The sequence below is a fragment of the Manis pentadactyla genome, chromosome 3, assembly GCF_030020395.1.
Source record: "Manis pentadactyla isolate mManPen7 chromosome 3, mManPen7.hap1, whole genome shotgun sequence".
Classification (NCBI taxonomy): domain Eukaryota; kingdom Metazoa; phylum Chordata; class Mammalia; order Pholidota; family Manidae; genus Manis; species Manis pentadactyla.
In genome coordinates, this window is record NC_080021.1 from 201,396,416 (window position 1) to 201,420,076 (window position 23,661).

The window sequence follows — 23,661 nt, forward strand, 5'->3', positions numbered from 1 at the left end:
TGAGCCTTGGTGTCCAGGGTTTCTATTGGAGCGCCACCATGCAGACATGGCTGGGAGCCTGTGTGGCTGACCGTTAGTCTCCAGACCTTCTAGAGGTTGAGCTGATAGTGCATATCCCCAAACTCCCATCATAAATCACACTGTGAGACTATATGCTGTGTCCAAGGCCCCTAGGAAAACGAAGGCACTCCTATCAGGTAAGATATTCTAAGGGCCTAGAAATCACCTCCCAGGTCAAAGGCCAGACTTCCTTTTAAGATATTTCTTTACTACACAGAAATGTTCTAGACTCTGGGGATACAGCAGCAAGCAAAGCAGATACAAATCCCTGCCCTCCTGGAGTCCGCTATCACATTAAATAATGCCCACAGTTGCATGCTCCAAGCTCCTCCTGGCTTATTAGTCTGAAGCACATTATTTTCATAGGAACAGCTCCCCCAAATAATCCTAGACAGTTCCACGGATCCTCGCAAATATAACTTAAATGTTACTTATATTAGGATCACTTATCTCTTGGGATCCTGAGATAAAAGAGAAGAGGAGAGATGCTTTTCCTACAGTTGAACAGAACACCTGCCAGCAACTCCTTCTCCTGGGGTTCCCACAGCTGAGCTGTTTGGGTCCTTAGTGACAAGATTCCTTCTTTTGTACACTAGCTCTCTCCTTTCCATAGCGGTTTCCTAGAAACCGTCCCCTGTGCACGGAATGATTGCTCATACCAAACTCTAGGCTTTGGGATTCCGCCCGGTCTGTTCTGCCAGCCTTCTTTAGCTGTGGGTGCTCTGCCACCCCAGCTCAGGGGGCTAGTCCATCTGATGGATAGGATGCCTGCTCTGGCAGGGAACTGGTGGCTGACTCAGAGCTGAGAAATCCAAGGAGTCTGCATTTGGAAAATAACTGCATTCTCTCCAAGAAGGAGGGCAAAGCCCGCACATTCTCGGAAATGGCTGCAGAGGACGGAGATCCTGGGATGCACCACCAGAAGATGGCATGATCTGAGAATTAACAGAAAACTTGCTCAGTTCAGCTTTTCTCTGCAAGAGTTCCTTATCTTTCTCATTTGCTCACACCTAATCGAAGTCTTTAAGGATTCTGGCATTTGGTAAATCAAGGCCAGCGACATATTAATTTAGCTGCAGAACGGGCCTCCTCAAGCCATGATGTTACAACCTGTACTGCCCCAAACTGTTGCTGCCACTGTGAGTCTGTTTGATAAACAAGGAAAAGATGGCTGTTGAAGGTGGCTGCTTCTTTTGGAGAAAAACACTAAATGGCTTATCTTTCATAAATAGTGGCAATTTAGGGAACTCTCAGGACAAAGAGGCATTCCAAATCAACAGGGCTAGATAATTTTTTGTTCCATAAATAGGGAGTAGGCCCAGGTTTTTTTTCAGAAAGTTTGTGATTTTTTTTTCAAAAATTTTATGCTCTGTATTATGCCCAAGGGTAGTCCTATGCATGAGTTATGGCACCTTTAAAATATAGCTGATAAATGAAGTGAACTCCTCTGTTTTCACATAGCAGTCTGATCAAGTTGTAGAGTCATGTAATAAATTGTTGCTACAGCAATACCTAAAGGGGACCGAAAATCCAGTGTATACCTAAGTAACATTTGAAAGAGGAATATTCTGGTGACTGGGTTTTAAGCAACCCCTCTCACCACAGTCTCTCCTGCTTTGGGTGAGCACTCGGCCGGGTCCTCAGCTTTTGAAAATTGGTTCTCATCTTTTTCTCTCTTGGGCTCTTGCATTGCGTTGTCCTGGTCTCCCTGCCTCCGCACCCTCTGCTGGGCTCGCAGTAGCTCTGGTCAAGTTACTCCCATGCCTAAAACTCTCTTTAGGCTTCCTGCTTTCTGCAGGATGGCAGCCCCCAAGTCCCTTAGCATCCAGACCATGTGACTTCGCCTCTATTCACTTCTCCAGCTCCATTACTGCTACTGCCCCGCAGTCCCTTGTCGCTCTCTAGGCTCAGAGAGACAGCAACTTGCGTCACATCTCATTCAGATCAAAGTTTTATGGAGTCCGGGACCTTCTTAATAAAATAACCCAAACAAAAGTAGACATCAAAGTAAGTACTTTTTAAGAATGAGAAAATAAATCACAACAAATTAAAAATTTCACAAAGCCAAAAGATACCACAAATATCACAAAATTCAGAAAAATAAAATACTTTTATTAGCTAATGGCCTCACATATCTCTGTAGTACTGTTTTTTCCTTTTCTGGCTTGCAATACACTCCTTGATCACTTTTTGATGTGGCAATATTTTTTTAATTCATAGTTTAGAAAAGTTTCTTTCAACTTCACAACTCATTGGTAATGTCTTGTAACTTTCTGGGATTTTGTCAGATGTGGGTGCCATGCAGTTCTTCACCCTATCAATAAAAAATGCAACCCTATTGGCCAGAGTGAACCTTTATGAGAAACTTTGATAACAGATCAATAGTAAGCAGGAAACATCCTCCTACTTTTTTTCTACATAATTGATTTATTTTTCCCATGATATTGACCTTTTGAAGAGAATAGGCCAGGGATTTTTTTTTCAATGCACCCCTTCTGGACTTGTCTATTTCCTCATAGTGCTATTTAACCTGTTCCTGTATCCCTTGCATTTCCTGTAAACTGGAGACTAGGGCTAAAGTCCTGATTAACTTCAAGTTAAACATGTCATAGGTGATGCAGTGTACTTCATTTGCATCAGAGAGACACCGATGGTGATGCTTAATTGGTTAAGATGGTGACCGCCAGATGTCGCCATTGTAAAGTATGTTTTTCATTCTGCAATTATTAAGGGACCAGTGGAGTTGCTGGAAAACTATTCTCATTGACAAACATTCTTGTTTAGGATTTTAAAGCACCCCCCACCCCATACTTTAATAGACTTGGGGCTCTTTGTCATCTCAATGCCGTGCTCTGTAATTCATCTGTAACTGATGCAAACATGTAGAAACCAAAGGGCTCAGTGTTATATTAAGAACCTAATTTACGGATTTTCATATGTTTATATGTTCAATCCATTGCTATCATCATGCTTTTGGTGCCTCTCAGCAACTTTTTTTCTTCCATTTAAGATTGCTGGAGCTTTCCTGTTATAAATAAAAGCTGGTAGTGTGCATGCACATGACTCTTAACAGAATGAGGCATGTCCCAACGCAAAACACCATGCATCAGGCAATGCTTTCAGTTAGAGGAAAGTGCTGAAAACTTGAGAAAATTATAGTGCAAAAAACCATTGTAAAGCCTTCGTAGATATGTCATCTCCAATGATTTAAAGGAGAAACAAAAATTTCAAGCCCTTTTTTAAAATAAATTACCAGAGTCTTATGAAATGTTTCAGCTTTAAAGAAAAAGAATATATAGACTCCTTTTATGGTGTTTGCACCAGGTGGTGCTAATCCTGCCAGCTGGCTTAAGTAATCCTCCAAAAAGGCACCCTTAAGACCACCAGCTCCTCCTGAGAAATGCCTATCTACCTGCTATCTTACCAACCTGGGTATAATTTTAATTTGCATTTGTGGATAAAATGAGAGTTCCTGTGGCCAGGATTCTCACCCGGCCCTGGTTGACTAGCTCACTGCACACCTGTGGGCAATACATGGCTGTTGACTCTATATAAAGAGCTCTGCCCAGTGCTCTGGGCACGACATGGTGGCAGGGCTACAAGGCTGCAGGAGAGCAGAGCAGAGGCTGGAGTGGTGGCAGCACCGAGGACAGAGGCCCAAAGGCCGGCTGTGTGGGATGACTGTGCAGAGGCCCAGAGGACGGCTGTGCGGACAGAGGGGCCCAGAGGCAGAGACCCAGCTTGCTGCCTGCAGACTTGCTCTGAGTGAATGGGATTTTAGTGACTGACCTGCCACCTGGAAATAAAGTTGGGTATAACCCTTTCACCCCTGAGAACGTTTTGCTGTCATTTTCTTTGGTCACACTGAATCCATAGCGAACTTGCCCCGGGGCTGAAACCCACTGGCAAGACACCATTTCTCTTCTGAGTGAGGTAGAGCCTCTTTTCACCTTTAAGGATCATTTGCATTTACTCTTCTGTGATCTGTTCATAATTTTTCCCGGCTTTTTCCCCTATCGTGTCATTGATTATTGTCTTCTCAAATTTTAAAAGCTTTTAAAATTATTAGGACATTAACACTTTGTGATGTGTTACTAATATTCTTTTTCTCAGTTTGTTATCACTTGATTTTTCATATGGGATATTTTGTCATGCAAAAATTTTCTAATTTTTTTGTAGTCAATTTTATCAATATTTTCTCTGATGGCTGCATTTTGAGGCATAATTAGGAAAGTTTCCCTCACTGTCAGATTGTAAAAGAATTCGTCTGGGTTTTCTTCTAGTTTTTCTATTTTTTTCTCCTCATGTATAGCTCTCTGATCCACTTGAAGTTTATTCTGGTGTTATCTTTTTCCATGGTCTAATTAGTTGTGGCAACACTGCTTATTAAAAGTTTACTCTTTCCCCACTGATTGGATATGCTGCCATATTGTATATGAAATTTCCATATGTACTTGGTTATACAACACAGAGAAAAAGTTGGCATCTCTGCCTTCATATTGTAGCTGTCTCCTTCGCTGCTTAATCTTTGGGTCAAAAATCTTATGCTCAGCTCTGCAGCCCTGCATGTAGAGGTGTTAAATGATCAAAAGGAATTCTGCTCATGACTTAAGATTGATGCAACTAGCCCTTTATCTGAAACTCGAGGAGATAAAGAAATATGTACAAAAATGATGAGTGGACTGCCAAGGACTTATAGGAACATCATGGCCAGACTCATGCCAGCAAAATGACTGGAATCAACTAGTCACCCCCTCAGACCCTTGCTGATGTCCAGATGTCTGAGTCATCATCACTTCTGGACCTCATCCCCCTTCTACTCCCGATTTCCCTAATATAAAAACTGAAATGAACCCTTAGTGAAGACGGTACTTTAGGACATTAGTCTGCAGCGTCTTGGTCTGCAGGCTTTCCAAATCCATTCATTGTCCTTGCCTCCACACTTTGTCTCAACTTACTGGCATGTTGTGCTGGCAGTGTCACCAGTTGGACTTGATAACAGTTACATATCTGGATTTTGTTTTGTTTTTCTCTATTGGCTTTTCTATTTTGTCATTCATATGTTCGTTGGTTGATGCTTGATTGATTCAACTGAGCAGATTGAATCCCATTACGCAATTAGTTCCATTTATGAACAGGAAGGGCACACCCCACGATAAGCAGGACTTTTAGGGTGGACCTAGCTTAGAGATATTTGGATAGCAAGCTGTCAACACATCCCTTTCAAACCCCGTTATTTATGGGGCTGTCATCTCAAAGCATAACTAATATAGTGCCAGGAAGTCTCACCTCTTCTTTCTCAAAGTACTTATAGGAACAGGGCTATAATTTCTCAAAGTCTCCCATTTAATACCTCTGTGACTTAATACCTATAGTTTAAAAAGATTTTTTTTAAAGATTAAATCCAAGTTTTTAGATTTATATTCTCATATCCACAGAATTAATAATTTCCTTATGGCCCAAAACATGACCACAGGCATTTGTACCCCAAAATAGTATATGTTCTTTTCACAGTCCTCTCTCTCTCTCTCCATATATATATATAATATTTGGATTATAAATAATGATTATTTAAATTTTCTATATCCTTTTATTTGACCTGTCACTTTCTGGGTTAAAAAACATTCCATGATGATGGGTATGCAGTTTTAGTTAGTTTTATAAGATGAAAACTATTTATTCAGATCTTACAACCAGGATTTGAATGGGAAAAGCAGTAGCAGAATATGGCACTATTGAAAAAAAGTTTCAATTCATGCAGAACGTGCTATATATTTTTCAAAGAGTCTTATATGTATATGTATCAAAAAGGTTAACATCTTTAAAAATGAAAAAACCCGTTTTCAAGCCCGGTACTTATAACTGAACCCCAGGGGCACTAGCACTTGGCGGAGAGAGGCAGGATCATACCTCTCACAGACTAGCTCCTAAAAGGCTCCAAAACCAATCAAGCTGTTAAGTCTATAGATGAGGGGCTTGCTGCTCCGCTTCCATTCAGCTGGGGTCATTTGACTCACGTACAGCCCCAAGCAGCCTAGGCACCAGCTGTGGGCTGATCAGAGGAAAGTATTTAAGCATGAGCCCCACCCTGCCCTGACTTCAGAAACTCTGGGGCTTGGTAGCCCCAAGAGCAGTGAGCGTGGACTTCAGGCTGCTAGCAGAGGGTTTCCGGCTGCGAGGAAGACTTCAGACGGGTACGCTCAGCCCTACTGCCCTGCCCTCCACCTCTGGGTGCTCTTATTGTGCTCCCAGTCACGGTGTTGGACTGAGGGGCAGGTTGAGATCAACCTACAGCATAAGGGATAGGCCAGGCCTACAAAGCAGCCTTACTTGGTCCACACAATCTTGGCATTGCTTAAAATCAAGACGTTTCATGAGCTCCTTGAGGCTCCTGGCTTTTCTTGGGAGAATGTGATGCTCATACACAATAGCCCCCAGGGGTGAGCTACCGGACCGGAGGCAGCCCGCTTCCCCTCAACAGTCAGCTTATCAAACGAAGGTGGCTTTTGTCCCCCTTATCTGTGGCCTTTTCCTTCTATCCACTTCTTAACTGCACAATGTGACTGAACACACAAGAGGCTGCTTTTTCCCTCAGCGTAAGCTGAGACCAAAGCCTGACGCCCTGTACTGGGTTCTGTACCCCACGGACGCGACGCTGCTGCTTTGCTAGTAACACAGGACATGGAAGGAGGCGATGTCTCCGACGTCCAAACGAAGACTCCAGTTGGCGAAGGACTGAGAACTGGAAGAGAACTTTAGAAGAACTTTTAGGTTAATAGTGACCTCAGTACTTCTCCCTGATTTTTGTGTTTTTATTCCCCAGGGATAGTGTAGATTCCTAGGGGGTTTGGTATTGCTCTGACTTTGGGGGAGGGGGAAGACAGAACTCATGACTTCTCCCCACTGGGTGGACTCCCAGGCCTCAGAGAGGGGGCTGGGCTGAGGCCCTGCGCTGTTGTGCAGGGTGTGCAGTAGGGCAGTGCTTCCTTAGTTCCTAAAGGCACGGGATGCGCTGGGTGTTAAGTAAAGCCTCCAAAATAATCCACTCACTTCCAGCCAGATTCTGGTTCCCCACCAAGCCATGGTTCTGAGGTCCAGATTCTGGACACACCTAGATGGGCACTGAGCTCTCCAAACAAAAGGCTCTTGGTTCCCAAACATATGTTGGGGGGCTGCCTCTAACAAGCCTGCCAGGCAGCAGAGAACAAACCACCCACTGGCTCCAAGTTCTGCCAACACAGGGCCCCTGCCGGCCCTAACTCTCTAACATTTGCAACTTCCACGCGGGCTGGAGGAGATTAGAGAGGTCTCCGCCTTAGCAAAGCTGCTGTAGCCACCTACTTCCCTGTCTCCCCACGTCCCCCTTGGGCTGCCTTCTCCTCCATGCACCCACCTGGCTTCTCTGGACTGCTGAGAACCCGAGCCAGAAAACCTCACGCAGAGAAGCCAGCGTTGTGAGCCGCACGCTTTCTGGAAGGAGCCTCGCAAACTGGCCGGTGGCCTCTTCATGCCCCGCTTAGCTGGGGCCACGGGACACCCGGCTCGGGGCAGAGCCCTGGAGCCGGCTGCTGCGATGCGCGCGGTTGGCCACCAGGCGGCGCCAAGGCCTCCCGCGGACATCCTCTAAGCGGGGCCCAGGCTCCGCGCGTCTGCTCACCCGGTGTGCCCGCGCATCGGGTGCTTCTCTCTCTACGGCAGGGAGACAAGTCTGCTGCAGGGGCGTTCGAGAAGCTGTCTGTGAGGGGCCTTAAGCCGTTCTCTGGGGCGCCTCCGGGCACCGGGGTGGAACTGCAGGGGCCACTCTGGGGTTTCTCCTTAACGCCGGTCGCTTCCCAGCACCAGCAAAGCGCCGTGTGGGGATGCTCCGGGCACCCCTTCCCCTCCGCTCCAGTTCTAGAGATCCTAGCTTAGAGATATGCGGCGTCACCAGCTCATTCCATCCTTACATAAGTGTTTTTCAATTTTGGCTGTACTTTTGAATTACCTGGGGAGCTTTAAAAAGTCCTGATGCCCAGGACGCAAGGAACTTCCTCTCACTTTTCACTTCACAAAGCGAGTCACAAACCACATCTAATTTCATCGTGCCTAGAAGAGACATAAATCTTTGGTAGTCAACACAAAGAGCACAGCCCTAGAGAAATAAAAAACTAGAAGAAAGCACTTACCAAATATGACGGCCCAGTGGTTTTATGGATAATTCTCCATTTATCCATGTAATGTAAACGATAATCTCTACAGAATACATCATCCCAAAGCTATTTGAATTATTTTCAGGTGGAAAACTCTCCTGAAGTTAGCGTTATCTTAAAATCAAAATCTGATAAGAATCATTCAGTAAAAACACTCCATGGATAAATCTCAATTATGGAGATAGATGTAAAAATTACAATTAAATTTGTAGCAAACCGAATCAGGAAATGTATTAAAAGAATAATAACTACAAACACTTCCAATAGTACTACTGGGTGCACTGGTCTAAATGTTATAAAATATTAATTAATTCAATCTTTACAATTTATTATTTACATATTATTTTATTATTATTCCTCTTTTACAGATAGGGAAGAAATAAATGGATTCTTACTATATTCCTTGCTTTAGAGTTGAGATGAAAAAGTACAGTGAAGAGTATGGATAGCAGCAACTCTGAGGTAGGGAAAGCTTTCTACATATCTTTTCCTGACCTTAAAGGAATGGGGAGATGTTGGCACAGCTATCAGTTTGGGCAAGAGGTACAGCGATATATGTATCATACAGGATGACCAGTAATGTAGTAATCTGTTTTAGTTGGGTGAGACTCATATTTATCTGTAAGTATGTGGGAGGGGGTCTTCCCACAGATAACACCAAGCAATTCTTGAACACCAGGAGGGTGTCTGAGAACTCAGTTCTGACACTACCTGCCCAAAGACAGCACCAGATTCCCCAGATTAAGGGCTCTGTCCTATGAGACCTCCCTTCCCCCAACTCCAGACCTGGTTGCAAGCCCCAGGTAGTTCACCTGTGCTTTTAACCTACCGGCTACAAACTGGAGGTTCCCACAACTTCCCCCTTGGGTTTGATTAATTTGCTAGAGCGGCTCACAGAACTCAGGAAAAAAGTCACAAGTTTACAAGTTCAATAAAGGATACTGTAAAGGATAAAAGTTAACAGTCAGATGAAGAGCTACATAGAGCAAGGTCCCAAATAAAGGAGCTTCTATTCTTGTGGAGCTCGGGGCCTGGCTCCGTGGCACGCGGTATTCTGGCTCCCCAGGCTTAGAAGTTCTCTCTGACATAGAAGCCGAATCCAAAAGAGTGGAGAGTGATAAGCTCTTCTCAGGGGCTTTCGGGAGGGCTTCATTGCATAGTCATCATTAACTAAATTATTGGCCACTGGCTGGTTCAGCCTCCAGCCCCTGCCCTCAGGTGGAGTCCAAAAGTCTCTCATTAACATGACAAGACACCCATTTCACCCTTAGGACCCTGCAGTGTTTTTAGGAGCTGTGGATGTAGACCAAATATACCTGAGAGAGATATATTTGGTTATATGAATGACCAAATATGTATTTCTTATGACATTATATCGCAGCTGCAAATCTGCTCTTTCATTTTAAGCCATATTTCCAGAGGCTTCTGGTGCCCTCAGCCCATCCAGACTCAACTCAGAAGGCCCAGTCACAATCCAGAAACACCCTTCTCCTTCCATCTGGCCACGTCTGTGCCTACCGTTTCTGTAGCTTTTTGAATCTCAATGTCTTTCATGACTCCCAGGAGGCTGGACAGAAATAGGAGCGGGTAGGCTTGTGGCCAAAACTGTAGCAGTAGGGGAAGAAGGGCCCTGGGTCCCTTGTTCTTTCAGAGGTTGGTTGCTAGGCCTGCTCCTCTTATGTGTGTGAGGGACAACTAAGCCCCCTCCCAGGAGCCCAGAGTTTTATGAATGGACTTTATGAAGCAATCTCCTTCATTTTTCCATCTCTCCAATTTCACCAATGACCAAAATCCTAAAGGCCCCACATTCTTTAGTCTGAGCTAGGACTTCCTCCTGAAAATATTAGGGCAAGACAAGGGAGAAAAAAGAGGGACCCTCTAATCCCTCCAGGGCAGGTCAGGGAAGTCCCAGTAAGGAGGAAACACGGAGAGCCTTGTCAGGCTGAACACGAGATGAGGTGTTGAGCCCTGCAGTGAACAACATAAACTCCTTGACTTCATTGTACCTATGTTTTAGAGGAAGTGGGCACAGGCAATAAACAAATAAATAGGAGAAACTGCTACTTTATACTTGGGGTTTGGAAGGGTCCTCTGTCTAAAGTGACACACGGGGTTCAGAAGGTCATGAGGGAGGGGCCACATATCTGGAGGACAAGTATTTCAGACAAAGGGAACAGCTAGGATAAAGGTCCAGAGGTGGGATTGCTCAGGGGGTGTTTGAGGAATTTTGTTAGCTCGTAGGTACAGAGGAAAAGTGCATTGCTACATCAGGCTTAACAGAAACATGGGACAATGCAGGTGCTTGTTTTAGGTTGTGGGATCCCGGCAGTGGGGTCTCAGTGCTGCTGGCCAGCTCCCGTTTCCAGGGCCCAGCTCTCCTGAACAGCCTGGCACTCCAATTCTCCACCTTTCTCTACCAAGCTGTTAGCCAGTAATCATCTATTTTTCTAATAACCAAAACAGAGCTGTCATAAATTTTTTTGAAACCAACAGAACAATGTTTCCGAAATGCTAATTTTAAAGAACAACAGCTAGGATCTTGATGGGCCTACTTCTGGAAACAGATCATTTCAACTACTGTTCTGTCCTAGGATGAGAGAATCAAAATAACAAAGTCCTCTAAGCCAAGAATAAGAGATTTGAAAACCTTGTCGTTGTCCTTGAAGCCCCAAAGTAACCTCAGGATGTCCTGGTTTGATATTTAGTCTGGAAGTTTATTTGACATTTATCTAAATTTCCTGCACTCAGGTTTAAGTTATTCATAGTATTTACTTATTTATATTGGAATATAGTTGATAGACAATATTATATTGTTTCTGGACGCACAACATAGTGATTCGATAATTACATAAATGGTAAGGTCACCCCTGCACAGTAGTTAAAGGAGAGCAGCAACAGGACAACTTACAGATATCTTCTTAACCTCACAGTCATATAATTTAATGTCCATTTTGCTAAGGGCATGATGAGGGGTTCAGTCTGACAAACTTTCATTGTTTATTGGGGGGAAATACAGTACAAACTATACTAAATGGAAGTCAGGGCAAAGCCGTGGTATAGAGAAGGGGGCCAGCAAACTTTTTCTCTAAAGGACCACATAGTAAATATTTCAGGCTTTGCTGGCCAAGAAGAAAAATCAAAGATGTTATGTAGGTACTAATAAAATAATAGAGAAAACACATTTCCACATTTTATGATGCAATTCAAAATATATTGTATAAATTTTTTTAAATATAGGTCTATAGTGAGAAGAATGTAGCTCTTTTTTGGGATAACACTTTGCTTAATTGGGGTTGAAAATTAATGTTCCTAGTATCACATGGATTGCAAATGTTCTTGGCTCATGGGCTATACAAAAATAGGCAGTGGGCTGGATTTAACCTATGGGACATAGTTTCCCAACCTCTGGTGTAGAAAATATGGTTGCAATGTTTAACACATTCCTGGAGGTTCTGGCTGAAGTTATAAGGAAAGGAAAAAAGAAAGAAAAGCGTAAGAACTGGAAGAGACATATCGACATTGTTTGCAGATAACATGACCATGCCTATAAAACTAACAGAATCCACAAAATATTAGAACTACTTTTATTATAACTTTATAACTAATAAAAAATTTCATCAAGGTTGCTAGAGAGATCAACTTACAAAAAATCAAAAACATTTCTTCATGCCAGCAAAACTTCATGATAATAACTAATGGTTAAACAAAACCAAACAAACTGTGAAAGTAACACACAGGAATTAACAATCAAGAATATACAAGATTACCAAGGAGAAAACTTTAAAACTGCAAGAAAGGACATAGAAGATGATCTGAAAAAATTGACTTGGTTTTGGCCCAGTGAGTCCAGTGTCAGACTTCTGACCTCAAAAACTTTAATATAACAAATGTGTGCTGTTTTAAGCCACTTAGTCTGTGGTGATTTATTACAGCAGAAACAGGACGCATTTCTCCCGCCCAGCTGGATGCCAGGCACAGACCTTCCTAACTACATTTTTGATGCATGAGTGCATTTCCCTCGCATACTTCTTCAACTCTTGGGAGGACATGTGGCTTATGTGTTATGTGATCTACTCAGTGGTCCTAATTCACACTTGCCTGCATTTGATTATTATTCTGTGGTGCTTCTTGCAGCACATTTATTTTACCTTCCTTTAAACAACACTTTTTTTCAAACCCTAAGAATGTGTTGATAGGCAGGGATGTGATAGCATATGGTAGGGTGATTAGGAACTCATCCAAAACAGTTTAGGATTTAAAATCATGGTGGGACATCCCCAGTGGGATCTAGCTGTGAGCTTGCCTCTCCAGGACCCGAACAAAGTGTCCCAAGAAATAGTACATAGCTCCGTTGATGGCTGATTTCACCATAACTTTCATTCAATCCCCAATTTCATGAGATATTATCAAAAATTAAAAAACAGGTTTGAAAACTCAACGTCTTTCTCTCATACATGTATTTTTTTGGTGAAATGACAACTAACTGATCTGGGATGACATCAGCAAGATGGTGAAATAGGAGATGCCAGCCCTCAGACCCCACAGAAACACCCATTTTAACAGCCACTTCTGGATGAGAATCCCTTCACGAGAGTCGGGAAGTACACCTGAGAAGTGCCAGGGCCCAGGTGGAGCTGACCAGTCCAAGACTAGCTGCACGGATGAAGGTAAGAGTTACCTCCCTTTACCTGGGTCACCCCCTCCTCAAGGTGGGATAGCACTGACATCTCCAGCAGCTTGTTGGAAAGCAGAATCTCAGGCCCCACCAGAGACCTGCTAAACCAGAGCCTGCAGGTTAAAAGGCTCCCTGGGTGATTTGTGTGCCCATTATGAGAGACACTGCATCATCACACCCTGGACTCCACAAATAATAGATGGCACTGTTCTGTTATTTAACATTTATTTAAATGGTGTCATACTGCACACATCATTCAACAACTAGCTTTTTTCACTCAACTGTTTGTTTTTGAGATCTAACAATTCTAATATAAATCTAGTATGTTCCCTGTTAACTCACTGAACAAAATTTACATTTATGTTGCTGACAATGATATGCTATTAAATCAGTTTGTCAGTGGCATTCATTTAGTGCAGTAAGGTATAAATGGAGATGGCGAGAGAGTCTCAATGCTTCTAACTTAAAAAAAAAATACACCCACTCGTTTTCTGGGGGTGTCACGGCCACTAAGGGCATGTACTGCCCAAAGAAAAGCAATTAGTGTTTGGGGCTTTAAACGCAAATGTTACGTGCCCAGGAAAAAATAATGAGTTTTTAAAGTCCAGACATCTTAATGTCAAAGAGAACATTCAAAGCCAATTAGACTAGGGATACTTTTACATTAACAGGGCAGGTATACAGAATGTGGAGGGTAATTCACCTCAACTTGGATGGAGACTTATATCAGTATCTTTAGGGAAACTAGCTGGCAGACATCCCCAGGCTTTGATCTTTTTAAGACATAAATTGCTCCACATTTCAGAGGCCCTTTAACTGACTTAGATCTTCATTAACAAGTGAAATGTCTGGCTTTATTAGAATTTTAATTAGTCAAGGCTAGTTTAAAAAGTATGGGCCATGGTGGAGACTTGCTAGCCGAGGCCACTGATGGAACCTAAGATGTGCACCAGTTCACTGGAGGAAGGCTGGTGTTGAACATCAAGGGTTCAGCTATCACAGCCTGGAAAGCTGGGAACTCCCATTACATGTTGGGAAAGCATTTGGTCAAATACCTGCCCTATCTTGGAAAATAGACCATATGCTAACAAAGGCTTTAGAGCTGGGGGGACAAATATTAAAGACTCGGTGTGTTGGAAATCTGGTATCATCCATGACTTCTTACTGCTTTGAGCAAAACTTACAAAAGGGAGGGACTCAAGCTAGAGCCAGCCAGGCTACAAGTAGAGAAAGAAGGTAGCCCCGCTTTGCTAAGGATCTTTTTCGTGCTCCCTTTTGGCTGTAGTTTCCTGACACATGGCACTACCCAGCCATCTCCCCTCATCAATGACCTTCTTGGTTATTGTTGTTAATGTGCTAAACATTCTCAATGATATAGAAGGCCATTTTCTTCTCATCTGGAGTGTCATTAACCTTAGCCTTTTCTCATTAACCTTAGGTCCATAATGACTGAGTCATTCTTTTAGTATCACAAACCCCACCCATGTTTTGCTCTGCCCCAACACCCGTGTGTAACTTTCACATTGTTGGGAAAGGATTGTAAGCGGAGGTAGATCTTTCATTTCCCTTTCTCCAAAGCCTATAAGCTCCCAAAAGAAGAGGTTCATAATATGTAGCCCCCTTGATGCCTCTTGACTGTACCAAGTACAGACTGCTGAAGACAGGCATTGCTCACACTGAGTGAAATCTCAGGATGTTCACAGTAGCTCACAGCGGTGGTTGCAGGAGGTTTTCCAAGAGTATGAAAGGATACTGACCATCTCATAGGATGGTGATATAGAGAAGCTGGGATATGGAGGCATTCCCTGAAATGTGTCAAGCTGGTACCAGCCTCAGCAGCAGCTATCCCAGTAGTCCACAAAAAAGAGAATCCTAGGATGAGGCGAATCATGGGGTAAGTCTTATAGTTTGTCTTACCAGGTCACTGAGAAATAGGCAAACCAAAGAGCAAGTGGTACTCATGGAGACAGAGAATTACTGCAGAGGAGGGGAATCCTGACCCTCGGAAGATTCCGAGAAGCTAGGGAAGGGTTATGGGCGCAGGGCTGAGGAAGTCCCCTCATGTCTCTCCCATACACAAAGACAAATCACATGACTGCGAGGCTAATCATTTATTGACCAGGTAGAGAAGGTCTTATTCATGGTAGAGTTCTCCTGGGTATGGCCAGGAGAGTAGGAAATTTGAAGAAAACCTTTTGAGTCTTGGGTAGATGATGAGTCTTCCTAGACAATTAGGGCAGACCCTGAAGATGCAGAGATAGTGGCTTCATGTGTCACAGCGAGGGAAATCAGGTCACAGAAACTTGTCACAAGATGACGTGGGGACCGTGGCGGGGAAGATCCTGGAGCTCAGGTGAGGAAGCATTCACTCAGCACTAACTCAGCAGGTGAAAAAAGAACACAGGAACTTATTAAGCTCTTCTTGGATTGAATTGAGGACAAAGAGAATCTCTATTATAGAGAAAATCTAGCCTGTGGTATTTAGCAGAAGAGGGGGAGGAAAGGCACTGAATAAATGACTTTTTTTCCTATTGCTGATTTCCTCTTAACTTTCCCCCAGCTGAGTCTACAAAAACAGCTTGTTTCTGCCACCTACAGCATTAGAAGTTTTGAGGAATTTTTTGTAAATTGAGGAGTAATAGTAAAAGTCATAGCTACTTCTTACTACATGCTCCCTTCATGGAAGCTGTAGCTGCTAAGACTTTCACATAGAGAATCTGAATGAAGCCCCACAATAAATCCAAGGTAAGAAACAGATGAGGAAACTGCGAATCTATTTTCCAGGTTGGAAGACAACTGGAAGTTCAGACACTCTATTCCCAGATTAGAAGTTAAGGATGTGCTGAGACCAAAGGAAGAGATTTCTCACCATGAATTGGAGGGGGTGATGGGCACAGATGTAGAAACAGATTTGAGTTTCATATTCATACCCTATTTTTCCCATTTCAAACTTTAAGTCTGAATGATTTTTAGCACATTATCAATTACTGAGCCCTTTTCACTGGCATTGTATCCACTTGGTAATTCTGTAAAGCTGACTGACATCATCGTTTCCCTTTTAATTGCTTAGGTCCTTTGCTCAAAAGCTCCTGGTACCGGTGGGTCCTGAGCTCAGGTCCTCCAACTCCAAATTTCAAGCTCTCCTCACAAGCTTCCCTGCCAAATCACTTGCATTGTAAGCTTTGGACATAAGCCCCTAATGCCTTTGGAAGGCACTGATCCCTGCGCCACCCCCTCTCCACTGGAGCTCACCGACCTGGAGGCCTGGGCCTCTCCACTCCCTCGGGCCTGCAGACAGCGATCTGTAGAGGCAGAGAGCAGAGCGTGTTCAGACACCAGCCCCAGTTTATTTCCCAGAGGGAAACCAAAGGGCTCTCCAGGTTAGGACAAAGGGGTTGTACCTTCTCTGGGATTTCTCCCTTCAGTAACAAGGGAATTTAGGAAGAAAAAACCAGAGATGGCTAAACTTACCTATTTTGGTGAGGTCAATAATGTTTTCCTTAACAATTCCAAAGTTTTGGCAAATTTTCTCAAACTTTTTCTTGAGTTCTAGACTCACATCCGGTTCTCGGGCTGTGGAAAGAGTGACAGTAATTGCTGTGCCTTGTGTATCTGTCCCTGAGGCTCATGAGGGGGCGGGGCTCCAGATGGATGGGAAAAGGATGGCCCTGACTTGATTAGGGGCTTAGGTAGCAGCCCTGGGGATGGGATGTACCCTGTCTTGAATCTGATATCTTTAGGAAATCCTTCTGGCACGATGAGAGATTTTCATCATCTTCCCATCACCAAGCCCGAGATTACCAAAGGGCAGCATCCGTCTTCAGAGGGAGAGAGACTTCCCAGGACAAGATCAGAACCACCCCTTTGTCTACAGGCTTCCTTCCCCCCTCCCAACCCCAAAATGAGTGTCAACGTGAAAATACTCTACCATAGAGCTCCATCACTTGGAATGGTTTCCCATCATTGAAATTTGTGAGATGAAAAATAATATATTTGTTATAGACAGCTTCAACTATGTGAAATAGATTGTGTCCATCATCTGTGGAGGAAACAGAATGCTGCTCAGAACGTTTTGACTCATGGGAAGCAAGTGAAACCCTTTCCCTAATTCTTGCCCACAAAACAGATTCGAGTGCATATCCTGGAAGAGATAGAGAGTGACACCCACTGCCTCCCACTGGATCTCCCTGCACTTCATGAGGTACTTCTAAGGGACACTGATAGGTTGACTGCTCATGGTGGAAAAATTTAGCCACAGTGACAACTTACCTTCTATCAACCTCCCTCAGACTCACCTCCCTCACTCAGCCATCTCTGCTAACAGTGTGTCTCCAATCTATACGCCCCGCTGGCATTACAGACCCAGCACGACATCCTGAGCAATGTGTAATGGCAGTGGTCCCCAGCCATCAGCAGAAAGTGGTCCCCAGCCATCAGCAGAAAGTGGTCCCCAGCCGTCAGCAGAAAGTGGTCCCCAGCCATCAGCAGAAAGTGGTCATGGAAGGAGAAGCCATCCTAACAAATTTACTTTTTTTTTTTTTGCTAATTTTCTTTTGTAGCACAAGGCATATATGATCAAATTGTTTTCTTTATCTGATGGTATTATGTACCAGGCATTGGCTTTTACACACTGGCTCCCCCAAATTCAGGATATTGGCTATTAGATGGCGCCCATTATATTATCTAAATAAGCACTCATCAAAAATTGATCAAGATCCTGAAGATATTGGGGTTTAGTAATTCCTTTGCAGTTGGAAGCAGAGTTGAAAAAGACTTTGTTTTGTATACTTACAGGCAACACTATATACACCGCTCTTTTCTGTTTCATCACAAAGCAAAACAATTTCAGTACACTGTCCATTTACCCTGTAAAACAGAACGAGCTGACGTCCAAAACATACTGATGAGGCCGGCTTCCTCGCACTCGACCTGTAACTTGAGTTTCTGATTCCACTTACCTGTCGAACATCTTTTTGTGAAACTTCCAAAGAGCTTTTATTTACATTATTTCACTTTATTTGACACTTCTATCACTGTTCCTGTACCACTACCTCCCACTAGTACTATTACTACAGCTCCTCATCTAGATACTGAACTGAGTACTCACCATGTGCCAGCCTCCCAGGCAGGTGCTTTACAAACACTGCCTCACTAGGTCCTCATGAAAAACCAGGAGAGAGAATCATTACCCTCCTTTACCCAAGGGAAAATGAAAAAGAGGAATTTTCTTGGTCACACAACTAGTAAGATGTAGATTCAAGAGACAGGCTGTTGATTCCGAATCCTGTGCTCTTATTCTATGTTACATTGCCATGCTACAGGTGAGACTGATACTCCTCGGCCCCTTACCTCCTCTACTCCCATTTAAATTTATTCCCGTCACCATTTCTTATCCCTGAATCTAGAAAGGCCCAGGTTCATCAAGTCCTGGATCAGTGCCAGACGATGGACTCTGATTTTGATATAGACCCAGACTGTATGTGTATACATGCGTGTGTGTGTGTGTGTGTGTGTGTGTGTGTGTGTGTGTGTAGAGGTCTAAGACCATACTCAGCCCTTTTTTTCCTTTCCCAAGTAAGAAAAGGCCACACTTACTTTATATGAAATGTAAAAGTCAGAGAAGAGTTGTCCCAGGTCTGGATGTGTTCCACAAAACCTCTCATGCTACCATCTTCTTCTATATTTTCCTTGGCGTCTGAGGCCAAGAGAATGGAATACCAGTTCCCTGAAATCTGCAATGTATCAGGAAGATGATTGGGCAAGAAAAGAGGAGAGGGACATCACACGAACACTTTCTCCTTGAGCTCTCGCCTGTGGGCCAGGACTCATAACAGATGCGAAAACGGAATTAGAACTCAGGTCAGTTGGCACATCTAGGGCTCTTCCCACCATCCTGCCAGTGAGGATGGAGATCCCCAGGTGCTGCCATCTTTTAACATTATACGACTGCTCTTAGTTGAAGGTCTAGAACCACCCCTTTTGTCAATAGGGCAAGGAACCCCTGCCCGGCAGTAGGGCCGTCCTGGTTCAGAATCCTCCAAACCGTCCCCCCAAAGTCAGAACTCTACCAACTCTACCTTCTGAACATCGAAGTTGCTTCTCACAACCTCACTGCTTCCCTCCTCGTGGGCACAGACTAGAGTCAGCCCCACACACAGCAACAGCAGCTTCATCGTGGCGGGGACAGCGCTGTCTCCCCAGCGGTCACTGGCAGTGCGTCTTTGTCTTCTGGCGGCCCCTCTGCCCGGCTCTCCTGTTTTTATATCCATCCTGGGTCCAGTTTTTTGTCACTGGGGCACCACCTTCCCTCCTCCCTCTCCTGGAATTGGTCTGTCACTCACTGGTGTGAAGCCAAGGATTGTTCCTGCCCTTTAGAAACTTGGCAGTCTTACCTCTTTTAGATCTACTTAGGGACCTTAAATTTCTCAAAACACGTACTCAAGAAAAACAGTGGAAAAATAACTATAAAAGCTGCCTATGGGAACCAGATTTAACTGGGGATCTGGCTTGGAATCAGAGAGCCGATTATGTGTGGCCAGGCTGTGTGCTTTATTCCTTCCATTTGGCTTTTCTCAAAAATAGATGGCAGCCCATGAGCAGCCACGTTTGCAAAGTGAACCCCACTCTTCCTGCATTATGATGCTGGGGACAGTCAGCTCCCACGGCTGCACATTCTCCCCTCATTCCATCCCACCAGCACTCCTAGTCCTGCGGTTTTACATCATAGCTCTATTTGCAACCCTCTGCTTCTGCTGGAGAGGTCCTTCTTGTTACCTTTGTACCTAACACACACCTGATACCTAGTATAGCCTTTGGAATGATTGTACACTAAATCCTACCTTAAAGGCACTAGGGATTCTTGCTAGAAGGAACCTTATAAAAAATCCTCTTATAAATAGGAATATTACTTTTGGGTAGTGACCTCCTAATTTATATTGTTGAGCCACAGGAGTAGAGAGACAGCATAGGACTGACTGAAGTCTATGGTCAGAAGCCTATGTTGTAGATGACCTTATCCACCAAGACCTGAGTTGACTATTTCCCGCTCTAGCTCTTCACTTCCATTTCAAGTCAACTACATTTTTGGGTGGCTGACTTAAGCATTGCCAGGACAGCCTGTAAACACAGTAAGATCGAAGCTGAGAAAGTACCCAAGAGGTGGGATGCCATCCAGCTAGTGACTCAGTACAAGAAAACCTAGACAAAAGCTGAATTAATATTAAATCAATCAGGAGTGATGCTTAGCTTTACAACAGGATTTCCTTAACGAATTTCCTGTAGTGGATTCAAGTGTTTGTGGTCAGAGCTGTGGGATCATGATCTGAAAACACTCCCACAACTTGTAAGTGATCAATAAATATCACATCTATATTGTGAATGAATCACCAGCTATATTGGGGAGGATGGGAGGAGGGTGAGGAAGGATGGTAAAAATAAGTAAATAAAATAAAATAGTAACCACTGTTGTTAGCTTCTCCAGATGATACATGGAATAAAGATTCAATTTACAAAAGTTCCCCTGGCCACCCCTTGACAGGGAATACATTTAGTGTATAATTCAGAATACACAGAACACAGCATCTGACTGTACAGGAATTTTGTCTGTGATGCAGCAAGTTGCTTTAAGAGATGATGCTATTAAAGGATTTTTGAAAAATAACAATTCAACTTAATTCAACTACCATTACCAAAGGCCTCCTCTGTACTAGGCCTGTGCCAAGCACTTTGAGGGCTAAAGAAATAAACAAGATAGGGGCTGTGCCTGCAAGAAACTCTCAGCCAATGTGAAAGTGATCTGAAAACTATCTAATTATAAAGTAGAAAGTGTAAAAAAATAATTATATAGGAACACAGAGACACCACTAATAAGGAAGAAGAGGAGTAAAAGGGAGAAAACAATAAAACATGATTTGATTCACTTAAAGACTGACCTCCTAATTCCAAATACAGAGCCAGAAGAATTTTTTCCCTCCAGATAGGGCAGCTTTACCTAAAGAACACAGTACTTAACGGGCTCTGGTCCTCTCCTGAGAACCCGGGGAAGAGGGCAAGAGAAGGTCTCTGGGAAGTAAAGGTTTCATGGAGAAGGGGTAACAGTTGACTTATTCTGCTTCCTCTGTGTCCCAAGTAAAGTGACTCCTTCCTTTCTGCTAGGGAACAGACAGAATTCTGAGGCACCAGTCTCAGTCAGCACAGAAGTAGCAGCCACATCAAGTGTACATCCCGTCCTCTGTCACCACTCTGGGGACCTAGCCTTCGGTCCTTCTCTTTTGTGGGACCAATTGAATATGGTCCTGATTCTTGTTAAGAGCAGCCAGTCATTCTAGGGCTGAGCTGCCTAGGCCCAAAATATCTACCAATCTTTTAAGAACGGAGTATTAAAACAAATTCAATCATATTCCCACATTTCAAACATGACACCTGAATCCAAACTGCTATATTACAGTCAAGTCCCATCCACTACTTTTATTATATTTAAGGCCCCTCAAGTTCAACAAACTTAGAAACAATCTGTTAATCAAAGAAAGGTCTTGTTGAAAGTCACATTTGTTCAGGCATGGGATTATGCCAGAATCCACATACCCAGGCATAGTTATAATGGGGATGTATTTTTCGGCAGTATAAATATCATCTGTGCAGGGGCCAGATATTTAAAAATAACATTTTGATGACAGAAATAGAGTAAGAACTCATTGCGTATTAGATAAGTGCTTTACAAATATTATTTCATATAATCCCCATAACAGATCTATATGATAGGTCCTATTATCCTATTATTTTACAGAGGTATGAATTAAAGTCAGAGAGGTTAAGTAAATTTACCAAGATCATACAGCCAGAAAGTGTAGAACCCATATTTGAACCTAAGACTATCTGATCCCAGACCCCCTACTGTTCCGGATTCCACTACACAGATCAAAGCTTAATGTTTCTGACAGATGAAACGGAGAGAAGTAATGGCTTAGATCGTCAGGGGTATCGGCCTGGGGGTTACTACTGAAGAAGCTGTACGTAGATTTCCAAAAAATGTGGCACTATGAGTGCGGCTACAAGAGTCTGATTGACAAGTAACGACACTCTCTTGTTAAGCAAATATTTGATGGATGAATGGATATGTGGATGACCTGGGGAGTATTGCTCTTCTAAAAAGGAATTAGGACATGCTTCCATACCAAAAAGCAAAACGAGTCCCATCCATTCATGGCTTCAAGTTAAGTACCTGGGTCACCAGCCACACTAAGATTTCCTCATCCAACACCAAATACAGGGCACTGTATAAGTGACCCATGGGAAGGGTGATGGTCCGCCAGGTGGTTGAGAAACAACTGGCCTAGGTCATGACTCAGTGTGGGGGTAAAGGCGCTTACGGAATCCATATAAGAACAGGTAACAATCCATTTATAACTCAGCAGCATGATTGAAACTAACTAGCTGACTAGAAATGGATTGAGTAACCTTGTCTTTAGTCACACTCTTGATTAATTGACAAATCACTCATTGAGGAAGGCTGTGGGAACATTCAAGCCATGTTATATAATCAAGACTTAGTCACTGCCAAGAAGAATAGCAAGAAACACAAGCTTATTTGTTTCATGTGCCAGACTGAAAGTATTTCTTGGTCCCTAGCACCTAGGGTGATTCTATGTTGTGCTGGTACCAGTTCAAACCATTTCTGAAACAGTCACTTCCTTCACCGATGAAGGGTTGCCTGGGGCTAACAGCACCCCATCTGCAGCACCTGGGTCCTCTGGGAAGCAGATGCCAAGACAGACTCAGGAATGGAAAGGTTTACTGGGGAATAACACTTCTGAAAGGAGAACGGAGGAAGCAGGATGAGGAAAGGGGAGTCTCCAGGCCACGACGTAGCTCTGACAAAGTGTCCTTCAGCCTAGTGGGAAGCTCTGGAGCATGTGAGCAGTCCCATGTCAGGTAGGAACAGTCAGGCCGCACACCTCAGGCCTGCTCAGTCACTGGCTGGGGCCACCCCGAAAAGACCAGCACTCAGCTCCAGAACTGACACAGATCTGAATGAGTAAAGAGCAGGGACTGTCAGCTGACCACACTGACCACAGTTGGGCCATGAGCCCTTTCTTTAAGGGGGAATCTGAGCAAAACACCTCTGGGATGGCCTACCATCCTGTATCTAGACATAGGTGATCTCCTCAGATGAGGTCCAGGGTTCTCCTCCCATGTGGGGTAGAGGCAGGAGTGGATCAGAACCCTTTCCTTTTCTTCTAGGTTGAAGTGTCCACCACAATGTGATGGTTCCCTGTAGGTAAGAAAACCAAGAATCCCAGTGATTGTTGCCTCCAGATCCATGCATTAAAGTTCAGCAAGTTCCCAGGTACATGTGACCCCAGGATACCCAGAGGTCTGGGACTCCTGGAAGTACGTAATTTAGGACTGCTTTATTCAGCAATCTGATACCACCAGGCTTGGGGTGGGGAGCAGACAATTTGGGCGGTGGGAAGAATAACTGAAAGTCTTGGATCTCAGACCATTGGGGAAAGGGTCACGGGGTCCCAAAGATAAAAAATCATCCCTGTCATAATTTTGCTATACGCTGGACCATATTTGAAAAATAAGAAAATCTGCTTCATACCATCAATGCGAGGATTTGATGGAATTGTTTATGTTAAGAGCTTGGCACAATTTCTGGCACATAATAAGCAGCTGATTAATGGAAGCTAATCATATTCTTTTATTTTGATCAACTTAGTCATTCAGCAAATAGTC

At 43.7% G+C, this 23,661-nt stretch overlaps 1 protein-coding gene across 2 annotated transcripts in view; it reads right to left on the reverse strand.

Moving 5' to 3' along the window:
• Positions 1 to 15,020: 15,020 nt before the first annotated feature.
• The window catches only part of LOC118927427 (allergen Fel d 4-like), a 37,525-nt gene continuing 28,884 nt past the window's right edge, over positions 15,021 to 23,661 (reverse strand). Inside the window, exons 3-9 of one of the 2 annotated variants that reach the window (XM_057498932.1) lie at positions 23,059 to 23,194; positions 18,520 to 18,656; positions 17,717 to 17,790; positions 16,853 to 16,963; positions 16,396 to 16,497; positions 16,181 to 16,226; positions 15,021 to 15,299 (exon numbers count right to left, since the gene is read on the reverse strand). In XM_057498932.1, coding sequence (XP_057354915.1) covers positions 15,290 to 15,299; positions 16,181 to 16,226; positions 16,396 to 16,497; positions 16,853 to 16,963; positions 17,717 to 17,790; positions 18,520 to 18,656; positions 23,059 to 23,194 — 616 coding nt within the window. In that variant the 3' untranslated portion in view covers positions 15,021 to 15,289. Of the gene's footprint in view, positions 15,300 to 16,180; positions 16,227 to 16,395; positions 16,498 to 16,852; positions 16,964 to 17,716; positions 17,791 to 18,519; positions 18,657 to 19,001; positions 19,209 to 23,058; positions 23,195 to 23,661 lie in introns of those variants that run through there. The other variant, XM_057498933.1, reaches the window with a different exon arrangement.